Genomic DNA, 19,131 nt, shown 5'->3' on the forward strand with positions numbered 1-19,131 from the left:
CACTGGGCTTATCGGCCAACTCAGAATCCATTAGACCAGACTGGAAGCCAATCAACCTTAATAAGATAAATCCTTTTGAATGAGAAATCCCTACAGTGTAGAAGGGGGCCATTTGGCCCTTCGAGCCTGCACTGACGACAATCCCACCCAGGCCCTATACCTGTAATCCCATGTATTTACCCTAGCTAGTCTCCCTGACACTAAAGGGGGCAGTTTAGCATGGCCAATCCACCTAACCTGCATATCTTTGGCCATGATAAATTGCCCCTTTAATGTCCAATCAACCTAACCTGCACATCTTTGGATTGTGGACGGAAACTGGATCACCCGAAGGAAACCCATACAGACACACGGAGAAGCCCATAAGATACAGGAGCAGAATTAGGCCATTCAGCCCATTCAATCATGGCTGATAAGTTTCTCAACCCCATTCTTGCACCTTTTCTCTATGTCCTTTGATCCCCTTGCCAATCAAGAACCTTTCTATCTGTGTCTTAAATACACTCAATGACCCGGCCTCCTCTGTGGTAATGAATTCCACAGATTCACCACCCTCTGGCTGAGGAAATTCCTCCTCAACTCAGCTGTAAAGGGTTGAGACACTAGGTTATGGGGATAGAGTCTGGGTGGGATTGTTATTGGTGTAGCCTTGATGGGCCGAATGGCCTCCTTCTGCACTGTAGGGATTCTATACATTAAATCAATCCCTTTAGTTGTCTTTTATTGACTTTCCTGTAGCAGTCTGGTACAGCTAAGGGTCTTTCTAGGCCATTTTGGGGGCAGTTAAGAGTGAACCACATTGCTCTGGCGTCGCACGTAGGCCAGGCCAGTTGAAGATGGCAGATTTCCTTCCCTGAAGGGACATTAGTGAACCAGATGGGTTTTTAATGACAATCTGATAGCTGGTTACCAAAGAAAGTTGTAGGTTACAGGAAGATATAGAAGGGATGGGCAGAGCAGTGACACACTGCCTTTCATCCTGATAAGTGTGAGGCGATTCACTTTGGAAGAAGTAACAAGACAAGGGAGTACTTAACGAATGGCAGGATATTAGGAAACGAGGATGGATCTTGGTGTATTTATTCACAGATCCCAGAAGGCGGAAGAGCAGGTGAATAGGATAGTTAAGAAGGAATATGGGATACCTGTTTTTATCAGTCATGGTATTGAGTACAAGAGCAGGAGGTGATGCTGGAGTTGTACAGAACGTTAGTTAGGCCACAGCTAGAGTACTGTGTACAGTTCTGGTCACCTCCCTATAGGAAGGATATGATTGCACTGGAGGGGGTACAGAAGAGATTCACCAGGATGTTGCCTGGGATGGAGCATTTGAGCTACAAAGAGAGACTGGATAGGCTGGGATTATTTTCTTTAGCGGAGAGAAGGCTGGGAGGGGACATGATTAAGGCGTATAAGATTCTGAGGAGTATGGACAGAGGAGCAGCTGTTCCCCTTGGTTGAGGGGTCAATCACGAGGGGGTGTAGTTTTAGAGTGGGGGGGGGCAGCAGATTCAGAGAGAATTTGAGGAAAAACCTTTTCACTCAGAGAGGGTGGTGGGAATCTGGAATATGCTGCCTGGGAAGGTAGTGGAAGCCGGAAACCTTTAAAACAAAATTTGGATGAGCACTTGAAACATCATAACTTCCAAGGATCTGGGACAAGTGCGGCACAGTGGTTAGCACTGCTGCCTCACAGCGCCAGGGACCCAGGTTCGATTCCTGGCTCGGAACACTGTCTGTGCAGAGTTGGCACATTGTCTGCACGGGTTTCCTCCAAAAATGTGTGGGTTTTGTTGATTGGCCATGATAAAATTGCCCCTTAGTGTCAGGGGGATTAGGAGGGTAACTATGTGTGGTTATGGGGATGGGGCTTGGGTGGATTGTTCTTGGTGTAGCCTCAATGGGCTGAATGGCCTCCTTCTGCATTGTAGACATTCTATGATAAAATGGGATTGGCGCAACTGTATTTTAGGTGCAGATTTGATGGGCCGAAGGGCCTTTTCTATGCAGTATGAAGCTCTTACTGAGGCTGGCTTCCAATTCCAAATTTCACTGACCAATGGAATTTAAGTTTCCCAGCTGTGTTGTGTGGTTTTGACACATCACCGTCATGTTCCCCTCATGTTTGACTCAACAATTTTCACAACCCCGACACTTCCTAGCTTAGGAGTTTAAAAAAACAGGGTGGCATGGACAAGATGGGCCTGTTTCCATACTGTAAACCTCTATGACTCTATGACTTCTAAACCCAACTTGGAACTTCTAGAAACATCTACACAGGGCAAATTTAGTTTGAACTCTTAATTATGATGAGCGGAAGGGACAAAGAGAAGAGATTGTGTGCGTTTGTTGAGCCATTTAGTTAGCGGCTTTTCCCAGGAAGATCTGGAAAATTTTGACCGCCAACGAATTGCAATTAACCTGGTTTCTTCTCTTAATCTTCAGGCTATGTATGTCTACATGAAAGCAGCGTACCTGAGCATGTTGCCTGCACATGAATCCAAACCCTTCGGAGACAATGAAGTCGAACTCTTCAGGTAGGTCAAAGTCCTTAAGGATATTTCTTCCCAATTCTTCTGAGCGCGTGAGAATTCCCACCCCCTCCTTCCCCGTCAATAACTTCTTACACCCCCATTTACATAATCCTCCTCCTGCTTTATCTATGTTAGTACCGCAGAATCATGTCCATATTCAGCCAACAATGATGTGGGCAGCACTGGGAAGGTCAGGAGTGACCTGCTGAGGTGGTCGCCCTGAGGATGAAATCTAACGAAAAGCCTTGAAGATTTCCAGTGATTGGGGACGTGACTGTTTCCATTGTTGGCTTGTTCCACTGTGGGATTGTCCGTGGGAAGAATGATTGTTGGTACCCTGCCTTGGAAACAAATGGGTTGGAATTTTCTAGCTGTTCCTGCCGGTGGGATGCTCCAGTCCCGCTTAAACCGAACCCCCTGAGATGGGTTTCCCGGTGACAGGGGGTGCATACAATGGGAAGCCCTGTTGACAGCGGTAGCACCAGAAGATCTTGCCACCAGCCAATGATGGACCACCTCTGCAGCAGTGAAACACACCGTGAGGGTGAGTGGAAATTGTCTCCCCCCCCCCGCCTGGCTCAGGTCTTTGTAGTTTGTGTGGAAGACCACCTTGAGATTTGGTATAAGATATAGGAACAGAATTAGGCCATTTGGCCCATCGAGTCCGCTCTGCCATTCTGATGGCTGATATGCTCCTCATTCCCGTTTTCCTTCCTTCTCCCCATAACCCTTCAACCCATTCCCAATTAAAAATCTGTCTAACTCCTCCTTAAATTTACTCACTGTCCCAGCATCCACTGCACTTTGGGGTAGCGAATTCCACAGATTCTCAACTCTCCGGGAGAAGCAGTTTCTCTCTCTGTTTTAAATTTGCTACCCTTTATCTTAAGACTGTGACCTCTCGTCCTAGAATGACTCACAAGAGGGAGCATCCACTCCACGCCTACTTTATCCACACCTTTTATCATCTTGTATACCTCAATTTGATCTCCCCTCATTCTTCTAAATTCCAGAGAGTATCAGCCTAAACTGTTCAATCTCTCTTCATACGACAAACCCCTCATCTCTGGAATCAATCTAGTGAACCTCCTCTGAACTGCCTCCAATGCCACTACATCTTTCCTCAAATCTTTCCCCTTATTATTAGTCCTTGTACACCTCTGACCGTGTGGCCAAATTCCCCTCCAACTCGATTTTCAAGTTTGCTGATGACACCACCATAGTGGGTCAGATCTCAAACAATGATGAGACAGAGTACAGGAATGAGATAGAGAATCTGGTGAACTGGTGCAGCAACAATAATCTCTCCCTCAATGTCAACAAAGCAAAGGAAATAGTCATCAACTTCAGTAAGTGTAAAGGAGAACATGGCCCTGTCTATATCAATGGGGATGAAGTAGAAAGGGTCGAGAGCTTCAATTTTTAGGTGTCAGCATGGTCTCCCCATGCTGACAGTATAGTTAAGAAAGCCCACCAATGCCTCTACTTTCTCAGAAGACTAAGGAAATTTGGCATGTCAGCTACAACTCTCACCAGCTTTTACAGATGCACCATAGAAAGCATTCTTTCTGGTTGTATCACAGCTTGGCACGGGCTCCTGCTCTGCCCAAGACTGCAAGAAAGTACAAAAGGTCGTGAATGTAGCCCAATCCATCACGCAAACCGGCCTCCCATCAATTGACTCAGTCTACGCCTCCCGCTGCCTTGGCAAAGCAGCCAGCATAATTTAGGGCCCCACGCGTTCTGGACATTCTCTCTTCCGTCTTCTTCCGTGGGGAAAAAGATACAGAAGTCTGAGGTCACATACCAACCGAGTCAAGAACAGCTTCTTCCCGACTGCTGTCAGACTTTTGAATGGACTTACCTCGCACTAAGTTGATTTTTCTCTACACCCTAGCTATGACTGTAACACTACATTCTGCACTCTCTCCTTTCCTTCTCTATGAACGATACGCTTTGTCTGTATAGCGTGCAAGAAACAATACTTTTCAGTGTAGGTTAATACGTGTAACAATAATAAATCAAATCAAATAACGGGACCAGGACTGTGCACGATACTCCAGATGTGGTCTCACCAATGCTTTGTATAGTTGCAGCAAAATTTCCTCATCTTTATATTCTATTCCTTTAGCTATAAATGCCAACATTCCATTTGCCAGTGAGGGAGGGCACCGTTTCTGTCAACAGCCTTCGATCCGACCCATATTTCCTGGAACGTGGCCACTCTGTTTCTCCTTCCTTTGCTGCTGTCATTCTCATTCCAATTCCTCAATCACGGATCTACTCTTCTGGGGACCTGTGTTTGAATCCTGCCACGGCAGATGGTAGAATTTGAATTCAATTAAAAAAAAGTCTAGAATTAAGAATCTACTGACGACCTTGAAACCATTGTCGGAAAAACCCATCCGGTTCACTGATGTCCTTTAGGGAAGGAAATCTGCCGTCCTTACCCGGTCTGGCCTACATGTGACTCCAGAGCCACAGCAATGTGGTTGACTCTCAACTGCCCTCGGCCAACCAGGGATGGGCAATAAATGCTGGCCCAGCCAGTGGCACCCATGTGCCACGAATGAAAAAGTTGATCCAGGCAAGTTGTTGGGTACAGTGACCGATTCAGATCCAGTCTCACCTCGCTGGAGAAGTATGCAGTGTGATTCAGTACAAGGCTTGCTTTGGTGAACTGATGTAACATTCATGCATCATCTGGTAACACTCAGGAAATCATTGCAGCCGACCTAGCTGCCCTTGGGGTAATCAACCTGCTAAAATTATCTTCTAGATAATTTTAAAAAATGTTTTGAACCCGGGTCCCCTGGCGCTGTGAGGCAGCAGCGCGAACCAATGTGTCATCTTAGAAATTAGATTTCTTTCTGAAAATAACACAATGTGGCTTAATTTGAGACAAGACTTGTGGTAAGTATAGCCGGACTTTGGATCAATGTTCTCAAAGCTGTGTCTGAAAGTCAAACCTGGATCTGTTGTGGACTAATTGATTGGTATGCTTCAACACATCTATTCTTATATCATGCCACCATTACGATGGCAGAATGCCAGTGAGATGGACGTTGGTGTTGTATATGTCTCTCCAGTGCCATGCTCCTATAAATAATCACTGCTGAAAGGTGAGACTGAGGACTGGAGGCAGACTACAGTCTGTACTCAACCCAACCGTGCTTGTAAAACCCAGAACAAAATGATTTGATTTATTATTGTCACATGTATTAACATACAGTGAGAAGTATTGTTTCTTGCATGCTATACAGACAAAGCATACAGTTCATAGAGAAGGAAGGGAGAGGGTGATGAATGTAGTGTTACAGTCGTAGCTAGGGTGTAGAGAAAGATCAACTTACTGCAAGATAGGTCCATTCAAAAGTCTGATGGCAGCAGGGAAGAAGCTGTTCTTGAGTCGGTTGGTATGTGACCTCAGACTTTTGTATCTTTTTCCTGATGGAAGAAGGTGGAAGAATGTCCAGGGTGCGTGGGGTCCTTAATTATTCTGGCTGCTTTGCCGAGGCAGCGGGAAGTGTAGACAGAGTCAATGGAGGTTGGTTTGTGTGATAGCCTGGGTTATGTTCACAACCCTTTGTAATTCTTGTGATGTTGGTCAGAGCAGGAGTCTGTACCAAGCTGTGATACATCTGGAAAGGATGCTTTCTATGGTGCATCTGTAAAATGTCTATTCTTGCATGTGATCCCCTGATTGAGCAGCACTTGCTGAATAATCCTGAGTTTTCTATTCATTTGTGGGATGTGGATGTCGCGGGCTAGGCCAGCATAGGTGGTGGTGAACTGCCTTCTTGAAACATTGCAGTTCCTGAGTTATAGGTACATCCACAGGGCTGTTGGAGATGAAGCCCCAGGATTTTGACCCAGCGACAGTGAAAGAATGGTGATATATTTCCAAGTCAGGATGGTGCGTGACTCAGAGGGGAACACTCCACATGGAGGTGTTCCCAGGTATCTGCTGCCTTTGTCCTTCTAGATGGTAGCAGGTTTGGAAGATGCTGCCTAAGGAGCCTTGGTGAGTTGCTGCAGTGCATCTTGTAGATAGTACAGACTGCTGCTACTGAGCGTTGATGATACAGGAAATGAATGTTTGTAGATGTGGTGCCAGTCAAGCGTGCTGCTTTGTCCTGGATGGTGTCGAGTTTTGAGTGTTATTGGAGCTGCACCCATCCAGGCAAGTGGGGAGTATCCCATCACATTGCCGACTTGTGCCTTGTAGGTGGTGGACAGGCTTTGGGGAGTCAGGGCGGGAGTTACCTGTCACACAATTCCTAGCCTTTGACCTGCTCTTGTAGCCACAGATTTCTATGGCTGGGTCCAGTTCACTTTCTGGTCAATGGTAAGCACACCCCAGGATGTTGATAGTGGTGGATTCAGCAATGGTAATGTAATCGAATGTCAAGGGGCAATTCCTGCTTGCCTGGCACTTGCGCGGTGTAAATGCTATTTGCCATTTAGCCCAAGCCTGGGTAGTGTCCAGATCTTGCTGCATTTGGACATGAACTGTTTCATTATATGAGAAGCAAATAGTCCTGAACATTATGCTATCATCAGCAAACACTTCTGAGTAGGTTCATAGCTCCCAATTTTAAGATATTCAATTGTAATATGACTTATTTACACTTGCTGGAAGTAACGTACATCTATAATTGACAATGGTTTCATGGTCATCAGTAGATTCTTAATTCCAAATGTTTGCTTTTATCGAATTCAAATTCCACCATCTGCCGTGATGGGATTTGAACCCAGGTCCCCAGAACATTAGCTGAGTTTCTGGATTAATAGTCTAGTGATAATACCACTAGGCCATCACCTCCCCGTGGCAAAATCCTGGCCAATTATAGTTGACTTGTCAACCAATCAGCAAAATAATATAAATTGTGATTATTTGAAATTTGGTGTTTGGCCTGATGAGTAGCAGATGAAAAGTTTCGACAGCATGTCTCTTTTCAGCGGTATTCATGTTACGATTACCTAGTTTAAAACCAGTGCAGAGTGAATACAGACAGTAATAAATGCAAGTTTGTTATTAATCACTATCCAATCTGAATATCCGTGTATGTTTTTTTTAACTGAGAACTGCTCTCTGTTTTTCTTACTCTCTTGTAGACAAGTTCCCCTGCTGAAACAGAAGATCGCAGGAAAGTCTCCTCCCACTGAGAAATTTGCCATAAGAAAAGCCAGGAGGTACAAATCCAATGATGCCATGAGGCTACCTGTGCCAGCACTAGTAAGTTCCACATAAATCCTCTGTAATACTGCAGCGACTATGGCCTGAATAAGGAGTTTTGATAATAAAGAGGCCACCTCTTCAACAGAAAACCATCCGTCTGTCATATTCTAGATTTAAAAAGTCAGGAGGAAAGAGCAGGATAGGGGAGCAAGTGCTTTAGATCAGGTTGACGGTCAGAACAGAGGAAGACTGGGAGAGGCTAAAGTATTTTTCTGAAATATTTTTGTGTATGGGATGTGATGGAGCCAGCTGGGACACTGGCTATAAAGTATGATTTGCTGAGTGTTATATATTTAAAAGGGTTGCAGATTGCTTCAAGAACTGTTCACGTGCTTTGATCGCAATATCATTAGGGTGCTGGAAGGGGCTGCTGTTTTACTTTCAGTCTTGCGCTCTCGGAGCAGAAAGAGCAGCTCTCCAATAAACCTGTTGTGTGCTACTTTGAATCCACGTGTGCAAACTGCATATTTTCTTTTCGTGTGGAACCCACACTCCTAAGTTTAAGGGAGATGTGCAGAGGAAGATTTTTACGCAGGGAGCGGTGGGTGCCTGGAACGTGCTGCCAGAGAAAGTGGTGGCAGCAGGAGCATTAGGAAAACTTGAGGTATCTGGATGGGTGGATGAATAGGGAGGGAATAGAGGAATACTGACGGAGGAAGGGCAGAAACAATTTTTTTTAGTTAAGTTTGGGCATCATGATCTGCATGGGCTTGGAGGACTGAAGGGCCTGTTGCTATTCTGGACTTTTCTTTGCTCTTTGCGCTAACATAGTTAGGGCCTTACAGCGAGTTGACTATTTCAGGTTATTGCTTGACTTGTCTCCAGGTCCGCTCTCCCAGTTTTGGCAACATTCCCCAGGTGGTGGACTTTGCAGGGTCGACCAGGCTGGGTGGTCCCGCCCTGGTGCCCTGGGTTGAGTACTTCACTCGGTTTTAATCCTTTACTCCTATTGAAGAACGCCTGAGTAACCCTGCATACTGCTCCCTCTGAGGTGACCTGAATCACTCACTGTCATCAGCCATCTCGCGAGTCAACCTCCGTTTTGTAGGCAGGAAGAACTGGGGAAGGGTGCACTTTGTTCAGGCTTCACTTTGACAAAGTGAGGATTGGGAGGCGGGGGGGAAGGAGGACGATGGGTGTGAGTCAGCTCCGTTCGGTCAATGGCTTTCTCAGCTGTGGCTCCGAGCACCAAGAGATGGTTCACTATCCAGCCTGAGACATCAGTCTAACCCTATCAGAGGCACGCAGCTGTGGCGAGATTGACCATTGTCGCCCTCTCCCTGTGACTATTAGGGACAGCACGATGGCCCAGTTGTTAGCACTGCTGCCTCACAGTGTCAGGGACCTGAGTTCGATTCCCGGCTTTGGGTCACTGTCTGTGTGGAGTTTGCACTTTCTCCCCGTGTCTGCGTGGGTTTCCTCTTACAGTCGAAAGATGTGCAAGTTAGTGGATTGGCTATGCTAAATTGCCCCTTGGTGTCCAAAGATATGTAGGTTAGATGGATTAATGGGATAAATGTGTGAGATTACGGGGATAGGGCCTAGGTAAGATCCTCTGTTGGAAAGTCGGTGCAGACTCAATGGGTCCAATGGCCACCTTCTGCACTGTAGGGATTTTATGATTCTATGGTTATAGAGCCCATCAATGGGTTTTAAAATAATTGCACTGTCAGATGGATATGTGTCTTAAGATAATAGTGAAATTCTGTGAATGCTGGAATCTGAAACAGAAAATAGAAAATCTCAGCAGGTCTGACAGCATCTGTGGGGAGAGAACAGAGCCAACGTTTCGACCCTGGGTGACCCTTAGTCAGAGCTGAAACACTGGTTGAATTCTCTCTCCACAGATACTGTCAGACTTGCTGAGATTTTCCAGCATTTTCTGTTTCTGTTTCAGAGCAATGCGTAGTTGACACTAATTTTTTAAAGGTTTACAAAGGTTTTAGAATATCTTTTGTAACTACAAAATGTTAGCACTCATGCTCACAGCTTAGTTTCTAGCAACCTTTGTGGTGTCTGCTTCCTTTGCTCTGAATCCGCACCCGGGCCTAATCAATGGAGCACAGTGAACATAGATCAGACACGCTCAATCGAACACAAAATGATTGAACACTACAGGAGCAAGAAGCCTATTAAAAATTGACCAGGAGATTTTCTTTAACAAATGTCCCTCTCTCTCTCTGCAAATAGGAGATGATGTACATGTGGAATGGCTTTGCAGTAATTGGTAAGCAGCGGGAGCTGACGGAGGAGATGTTACAAACAATCAGTGAAGCTGAGGCAGTACTGGAGCAGACCGCATGTATGTACTTAACCTAATCGCCAAAGGGCACCTTACACAGAACGCCTTGCTATGTCTCTCTCTCTCTCTCTCTCTCTAAGATGCTGGGAAGGATTTCGCACTCGGTGAATTTTTCGAGTTTTCCTTTCTCTTATTTTTGGCAAGCGTGGCTGCCAAGGTATGCACAGCAAGATCCCAAATGGAATAAAGAGCCAGCTGATGGACTAGGCCATTCAGCCCCATGACACTGGCTGCACCATTGGTGGAAAGTCCAACTGGGCCGTGTCCATAAGATGTAAGAAATAATAGCAGGATTAGGCCATTCAGCCCCTCGAGCCTTCCTCCCCGTTATGGCTGATCTTATTCCTGCCTGTACTCCACAGCCATTGACTCCCTTTAGTAATTTAAATATTTGTCTAACTCACCTTTGAATGTGCTGAGTGACCCACAGCCTCCCCTACTCACTGGGGAGGTGAATTCCGAAGACTAATGACCCTCTGGGTGAGGAAATAGAAACTTAGAAGCAGGAGTAGGCCATTCGGCCCTTCGAGCCTGCTCTGCGTTTTGATCATGGCTGATCATCAAATTCAATATTCTGATCTCCCCTTCCCCCTCTGTATCCCTTTAGCCCCAAGAGCTATATCTAATTTCTTCTTGAAATCACAGAATGTTTTGGCCTCAACTACTTTCTGTGGGAGTGAATTCCACACATTCACCACCCTCTGGGTGAAGAAATTTCTCCTCACCTCAGTTCTAAAAGGTTTACCCCTTATCCTCAAACTATGACCCCCTAGTTCTGGATTCCACCCCCCCATCGGGAACATTCTTTCTGAATCTACCCTATCTAACCCTGTTAGAATTTTATAAGTTTCTCTGAGATCCCCTCTCGCTCTTCTAAACTCCAGTGAATATAACCCTAATGGACTTAGTCTTTCCTCATATGAGACCTGCCATCCCAGGAATCAGCCTGGTAAAGCTTTCTGTTACCGTCAGGTAAACCTGAAGTTTGTTTTTAAAAAAGACACCCCTTATCATTGTTCTAAGCTTCCCCACAAGGAGAAAAATCCTCACAAAATTCTTCCAGTACTGAATTATCAGTGCTCCGGACCAAGAACAGGAGTTGAATTTCCAACCATGGATTGTCAAAGGAGGTCATTTGGCCCGTTGAGTCTGTGCTAGAGCTTTTGAAGAATATTCTAGTTAGCCCTGCTCTCCTTTTGTAGAATCTCTAGATCATTTGGCCCAATGAGCCTGCACCGACAACGATCTAACCCTATCCCTGTAACCCCAAGTATTTACCCTGCTAATCCCCCTGACACTAAGGGACGATTTAGCATGACCACACGGCTGCCTCACAGCGCCAGGGACCCGGGTTCGATTCCTGGCTTGGGTCACGGTGTGTGGAGTCTGCACTGTTTTCCATCGTGTGTGTGCGCATTTCCTCCAGTTTCCTCTGGCTGTGCTAAATTCTCCCTTAGTGTCAGGGGGACTAGCTAGGGTAAATGCATGGGATTGTTGGTGCAGACTCGATGGGCCGAATGGCCTCCTTCTGCACTGCAGGCTGCAAATATTACCTGGTTTCATGCTTTCCAAATAAGGGAAAAGGGTGCCCTCAAAACCCATTTGGTTCACTAACGTCCTTTTGGGGAAGGAAATCTGCTGTCTTTACCCGGTCTGGCCTCCATAGGAATTAGGCAAATTCAGCCCTTCGAGCCTGCTCCGCCATTCGATCAGATCATGGCCGATCTCTCCCTGGTCTCAAATCCACCTCCCCACCTGCTCCCCTTATCCCGTTCAATATCACAAACATCTATATCTCCTTCTTGAACCCATTCAATGATTCAGACTCCACCGCGTTACGGGGCAGCAATTTCCACAAATTCACCACCCTCTGCGAGAAATCGTTCCTCCTCATCTCAATGTTAAATCTACCGCCTCTCAACCTATACCTGTGACCTCTTGTTCTGGATTGTCCACAAGGGGAAACATTTGGTTTATGTTTACTCTATCAATCCCTTTTAAAATTTATATACCTTGATCAGATGCCCTCTCATCTTTCTAAACTCCAGCGAGTACAAGCACAAAACAGGCTGGCATGGTGGCACAACAGTTAGCACCGCTGCCTCTCAGTGCCAGGGACCCAGGTTCAATTCCCAGCACTGTCTGTGTGGAGTCTACAAGTTCTCCCCGTGTCTGCATGGGTTTCCTCCGGGTGCTCCAATTTCCTCCCACAGTCTGAAAGACGTGCTGGTTAGGGTGCATTGGCCATGCTAAATTCTCCCTCACTGTACCCGAACAGGCGCCAGAGAGTGGCGGCTACGGGATTTTTAGTTTAAAGTTTATTTATTAGGGTCACAAGCAGGCTACATTAACACTGCAATGAAGTTACTGTGAAAATCCTCTGATCGCCACACTCTGGCACCTGTTTGGGTACACTGAGGGAGAATTTAGCACGGCCAATGCACCCTAAACAGCACGTCTTTCGAACTGTGGGAAGAAACAGGGACACCTGGAGGAAACCCACACAGACATGGGGAGAATGTGTAAACTTAAGACAGAGACTCAAGCTGGGAATGGAACCCGGGTCCCTGGTACTGAGACAGCAGCGCTAACCACTGTGCCACCACAATAACTTCATTGCAGTGTTAGTGTAAACCTACTCGTGACACTTGTATATGAACTTTGAAACTGTTTAATCTCTCCTCGTATGTCAACTCTTTCATCTCTGGATTCCATGTGACTCCAGACCCACAGCAAAGTGGTTGACTCTTAACTCTCGCTCTTGTCAGAGGGAGGTTAACACTAGGAGCGATCAGTGCAAGGCGATCCCCCGGTCCTCACCTCTGCAACTTTCGCTTTGGGTCCCGTTCCATCAGACTAATTGCCTGTTCTTATCCCCTTCCCACCCCAGCTAACGAATACCTGACTGACGACAAGTGCGTGGTTAAACTCTTGAAAGGCTTGTGCCTGAGGCATTTGGGGAAGATTCTAGAAGCGGAGCAATGCTTTGTCTACGTTTATCATAAGTAAGTACCAGCAAGCGTCTCGGGGAGCAGGGGGTGAACGCGGCAGCTACAGAGACTGGGCTAACCTTTCCAACCCTTTGTTGACAGCGAGAAGAACATTAAATATGACCACTACTTGATTCCAAACGCACTTCTGGAACTCAGTCTGCTTTTTATACAACAGGCGAGAAAAGAAGAAGCCATTAAGTGGCTGAGGCGAGCAAAGTGAGTACTTTTTTCCTTAATTATTTTGATTTTTATTAGTGTCACAAGTAAGGCTTACATTAACACCACAATGAAGTTACTGTAAAACTCCTCTAATCGCCACACGCCAGCATTTGTTTTGATTTGATTTCTTATTGTCACGTATCAGTATAGTGAAAAGTACTGTTTCTTGCGCGCTACAGACAAAGCAAACTGTTCATGGAGAAGGAAATGAGAGAATGCAGAATGTAGTGTTACAGTCATAGCTAGGGTGTAGAGAAAGATCTATTTAATGCAAGGTAGGTCCATTCAAAAATCTGATGGCAGTAAGGAAGAAGCTGTTTTGTGTCGGTTGGTACATGACCTGACTTTTGTATCTTTTTCCCGCTGGAAGAAGGTGGATGAGAGAATGTCCGGGGTGCGTGGGGTCCTTGATTATGTTGGCTGCTTTGCCAAGGCAGCAGGAAGTGTAGACAGAGTCAGTGGATGGGAGGCTGGTTTGCCTGATGGATTGGGCTACATTCACGATCTTTTGTAGTTCCTTGCGGTCTTGGGCAGAGCAGGAGTCATACTAAGCTGTGATACAACCCGAAAGAATGCTTTCTATGGTGCATCTGTAAAAGTTGGTGAAAGTTGTAGAGGACATGCCAAATTTCCTTAGTCTTCTGAGAAAGTAGAGCATTGGTGGGCTTTCTTAACTATAGTGTTGGCATGGGGGGGGGACCAGGACAAGTTGTTGGTGATCTGGACACCTAAAAACAAAGCTCTCGACCCTTTCTACTTCATCCCTGTTGATGTAGACAGGGACATGTTCTCCTTTACACTTCTTGAAGTCATCCACTTCAAGAACATTCATAATCATAAATGATAACCTGCACATCTTTTTGACACTAAGATGCAAATTAGCATGGCCAATCCACCTAACCCACACATCTTTGGACTGAGAGAGAAAACCGGAGTGCCCGGAGGAAACCCATGCAAACACAGGAAAACGCACAAACTCCACACAGACAGTGACCCGAGGCTGGAATTGAACCTGGGTCTCTGGCACAGTGAGGCAGCAGTACTAACCATTGTACTGTCTTACAGATATTTCCATAACTTATCCATGGAAACACCGCCCAGCAGAGTGGGGCAGGTCAAATGCAGGGAAAGGGATAAAATGAGGACAATGATTGCATTTAAGGTGGTTTTACACTAGGTGGTGCTGTTTGCTAATCTATCCCAACACTACCTTGTGCTGCTGAATTTATGGCCAATTGAAGCAGATTCGGAAACAGCAAACAGACCCTGCTGCTAAAAACTCAGTAGGACATTAAAAAGTCCAAGCCAATTTTGCACACAGCAAGCTCCCATGAATGGCACAGTGGTTAGCACTGCTGCCTCACAGCACCAGGGACCCGAGTTCGTCGATTCCTGGCTTGGGTCACAGTCTGCACATTCTCCCTGTGTCTGCGTGGGTTTCCTCCGGGTGCTCCAATTTCCTCCCACTGTCTGAAAGATGAGCTGGTTAGGGTACATTGGCCATGCTAACTTCTCCCTCAGTGAACCCGAACAGGTGCCGGAGTGTGGCGACTAAGGGATTTTCACAGTAACTTCATTGCAGTGTTAATGTAAGCCTACTTGCGAAACTGGTAAACTTCAAAAAAAAAATTTTACTGCTTCGTAGCTCCACGGACCTGGGTTTGATTCCCGGCTTGGGTCACTATGTGGAGTTTGCACGGTCTCCCCGTGTCTGTGTGGGTTTCCTCTGGGTGCTCCGGTTTCCTCCCACACTCCAAAGATGTGCGGGTTAGACTGGCTGTGCTAAAAATTGCCCCTTAAGAGTTGTGAAATTCATAAATTAGAGGGATTAGTGGGTAAATATGTAGGGATATGGGGGTAAGGCCTGGGTGGGATTGTGGTGAGTGCTGACTTGATGGGCCGAACGGCCGCCTTCTGCACTGTCGGGTTTCTATGATTTCTGTGTAGTGTAGGTTAGGTTGCTTGGCCAAGCTAAATTGCTCCTTAGTCTTAGAGGAATGTTGGGGGATTAGCAGGGTAAATATGTGGGGTTATGGGGATAGGGTCTGCGTGGGATTGTTGTCGGTGAAGACTCGACGGGCTGAATGGTCTCCTCGTATACTGTCGGGATTCTGTTCTTCTCTGATGACCGGCTAAGTGAGTTTCTAGTGAGGTTAATGAGGAAAATTTGTGTTTGAAGCAATGCCATCAAATGTCCATCTGAGTGGGCGGATGGGGTCTAGGTTCAGCCTCTCATCCAAAAAGGTGACCCCTCTGACAGTGCAGACACTCCCTATAGAGGTGCAGCTGCTTCTGATTTTAGCCCTGGAGCCGATGGGGTAGTGTTTGAACCCTACAACCTTCCTGCTCACAGGGCCAAGGTCCTGCCCACTGAGACATGGCTGGGACTCTCAAACTGGACAGAGGCAGCAGAGCAGGTCAGTTACGAAGGCATATGGGACACTTTTTTAATCAGTCAGGGTATAGAGTATAAGAGCAAGGGGTAATGTTGGAGCTGTACAGGGCATAGGTTAGGTCACAGCTGTAGTGGGTGCAGTTCTAGTCACCTCACCTGTAGGAAGGATTGCACTGGAGGGGGCACAGAGGAGATTCACCAGGATGGAGCTACAAGGAGAGACAGGATAGGCTGGGATTGTTTTCTCTGGAGCAGAGAAGGCTGAGGGGGGGACATGATTGAGGTGGATCAGATTCTGAGGGGTATGGAAAGGGTGAGTTGGAGCAGCTGTCCCCTTGGTTGAGTGGTCAGTCATGAGGGGGCAGGAGATTCAGAGGGGATTTGAAAAAAGGAAAAGCAGACGGTGGTGGAAATCTGGAATGCACTGCTTGGGGAAGGTAGTGGAAGCTGGAAGCCTTTAAAAAATATTTGGATGAGCACTTGGAATATCATAACTCTCAAGGATCTGGGACAAGTGCAGGAAAATGGGATTAGTGCGACTTTAGTGATAGTTATTGTTGGTGCAGACTCAGTGGGCCTTTTTCTGCACTGTAAGACTATAGGAGTTAGAATCATAGAATCCTTACAGTGCAGGAGGCCATTCAGCCCATTGAGTCTGCACTGACAACAATCCCACTCAGGCCCTATTCCCGTAACCCCACATATTTACCCTGCTAATGCCCCTGACACCAGGGTCAATTTAGCATAGCCAATCCACCTAACCTCCATCATCTTTGGAGTGTGGGAAGAAGTCAGAGCCCCTGGGGGAAACCCACGCAGATACGGGGAGAACGTGCAGGCTCTGCATAGACAGTGACCCAAGCCGGGAATCGAACCCAGGTCTCTGGTGCTGTGAGGCAGCAGTGCTAACCACTGTGCCACTCTTTGACTGGGGATCAAGGATGGAGTTATTGGCCTGTTTCTGGGTTTGACTGATGGAAGGGCCTGTTCTGCTTCCCTGTAACTCTTACTCTCTCTCTCTCTCATTCTCAGGCAAAACTACAAAGACTACTCCATGGAATCCAGGACGCTTTTCCGAATACACGCTGCTCTTTCCAAACTAAAGGCGGAAAAGGACGAGAATGGGTTTGAGGTGACCGCCCTTTAGTGGGAGAGGTGGGGGAGAACCCGATGCAAAAACAACAGAGGACTTAACAGATGTAAAAAGTGGCTTGAGGTTGGTGGGAGCAGAGTTAGAAATAAATGGAAATGCTTCCGCCCGAGAATACCTGAGGGTCCGGGAGTGCAGGTGGGGGAAGGGGGAGAATATTAATTTTTACATGGTGGGATATGCGAGAGCTTGAGGGAAGCTGGTGTGCCCAGGCTTAATCTCAGACTCAGTCAGGGAAGGCAATAAGACCAGTGATATTCTCGCTAGACTACTAATCCAGAAACTGAACTGGAGACCCAGGTTCGAATCCTGCCATGGCACCTGGTGGAATTTTAATTCCAGATTTTTTTTAAAAAAAATTGAATTAAGAAACTACTGATGACCACGAAACCATTGTTGGAAAAACCCATCTGGTTCATTAATGTCTTTTAGGGAAGGAAATCTGCCGTCCTTACCCGGTCTGGCCTACATGTGACTCCAGAGCCACAGCAATGTGGTTGACTTTCAATTGCCCTCAGGCAACTAGGGATGGGTAATAAATGCTGGCCCAGCCAGCGACGCCCATGTCCCACGAATGAATAAAAGAAATTGTCCCTTTGCACCTCCTGCCCTCAAATGCAAAAGGGCAGTGTTGTCATGGTGATGGAGCTGCCCTATTTCGAACCACAGGGCCTGTTTTCCTCGCGATTATCTTCTCTTGGGGTAAAAGGTATACAGATCATCATTACCGTCACACTAATGGAATATGAAATGCTTCCCTTACCTCGAGACATCTAATTGCGCTGGCTCCTGGACGACTTTATGAAAAGAGCTTTATGCTTTGACGCAAACCAGCCATTATTTCTTTTTGGAGGAATGGAGGCCTGTCAGTGTAGGCCGCAAGGGTTCAGAGGTCAAGTTCAGAAGTGGGGATGTTCGCCGATGATTGCACACAAAGTTCAGCATCATTTGCCATTCCTCAGATTCTGAAGCAGTCCATGTTCAAATGCAACAAAATCTGGACAATATCCCAGCTTGGGCTGGCAAGTAACATTCGCACCATCACCAATAAGACAATGACCATCACCAATAAGACAATGACCATCACCAATAAGAGACACTCCAACCATTGACATTCAATGGTGTTACCTTCACTGAATCCCCAACTATCAACATCCTTGGGGTTACCACTGACCAGAAACTCAATTGGAGTCGCCACATAAACACTGCATACAACAGCAGGCCAAGGGGTAGGAATATTGCAGCGAGTAACTGACTTCCTGATTTCCCCAAAGCCTGTCCACACCTACAAGACACAAGTCAGGAGTGTGATGAATACTCCACACTTGCCTGGATGGGTGCAGCTCCAACAACACTCAAGAAGCTCGATACTATCCGGGACAAAGCAGCCCTGTTTGACACCACGTCTATAAACATTCACTCCCTCCACCACCGACGCTCAGTAGCAGCAGTGTGTACATCTACGAGTGCACTGCAGCGACTCACCAAAGATCCTTAGACAGCACTTTCCAAACTCATGACCACTTCCATCTAGAGGGACAAGGGCAGCAGATACACGGGAAGTTCACCTCCAAACCACTCACCATCCTGATTTGGGAATATATCGGCCGTTCCTTCACAGTCGCTGGGTCAAAATCCTGGAATTCCCTCCCTAACGGCATCGACCCACAGCACATGGATAGCAGTGATTCAAGAAGGCAGTTCACCACCACCTTCTCAAGGGGCAACTAGGGATGGGCAACAAATGCTGGCCAGCCAGCGACACCCACGTCCTACAAATGAATTAAAAAAAACTTGTTCGTATAACTTTGTTTAATATTTAATTCACTGTATATAATCGACAATGCATTTTAGAAAGAAGCTGGGATCTGTGAGATCAGTAGTTCCTTGAAGTAATGGGAGATTGAGACAATTAATAAACTTTCCCACACAAGTTCCTTTACATTCAACACTCTTAATGGGCTTTACATCTTGCATTGACTCACTCTTTTTCTCCCCCTGTACATCAACCAGTTTTACAAACACGAGTGGTTTGGTTCTGGCTGGTACTTTGATTTGATACAACGGGTAGAAGCTTTGCTGCTTAATTTGAAGAAACTGGTTTATAGAATCATTTTGCTATGCCATACCAAATCATTCAGGCCCCATTCCAGTTGAGGTGACTTCACTCACCTTTGGACAAGAGAGGCAGCAGGCTCTCCTTGCCTGGCTCCAACACTTGAGAACCATCGACACCATCTGGGACAGAGCAGCCCCGCTTGATTGACATCCCATCTGCCATCTCCAACATCCACTC

At 46.4% G+C, this 19,131-nt stretch overlaps 1 protein-coding gene across 1 annotated transcript in view; it reads left to right on the forward strand.

Moving 5' to 3' along the window:
- The window catches only part of LOC145361121 (tetratricopeptide repeat protein 39A), a 69,432-nt gene extending 51,529 nt beyond the window's left edge, over positions 1-17,903 (forward strand). The window contains exons 13-18 of the mRNA XM_080216739.1: positions 2,446-2,537; positions 7,653-7,773; positions 9,967-10,078; positions 12,969-13,083; positions 13,171-13,287; positions 16,718-17,903. Coding sequence (XP_080072865.1) covers positions 2,446-2,537; positions 7,653-7,773; positions 9,967-10,078; positions 12,969-13,083; positions 13,171-13,287; positions 16,718-16,832 — 672 coding nt within the window. The 3' untranslated portion in view covers positions 16,833-17,903. The remainder of the gene's footprint in view (positions 1-2,445; positions 2,538-7,652; positions 7,774-9,966; positions 10,079-12,968; positions 13,084-13,170; positions 13,288-16,717) is intronic.
- Positions 17,904-19,131: the final 1,228 nt, after the last annotated feature.

The sequence above is a fragment of the Carcharhinus amblyrhynchos genome, chromosome 33 (assembly GCF_965287045.1).
Source record: "Carcharhinus amblyrhynchos chromosome 33, sCarAmb.v2.hapA, whole genome shotgun sequence".
In the NCBI taxonomy this organism is placed as follows: Eukaryota; Metazoa; Chordata; class Chondrichthyes; order Carcharhiniformes; family Carcharhinidae; genus Carcharhinus; species Carcharhinus amblyrhynchos.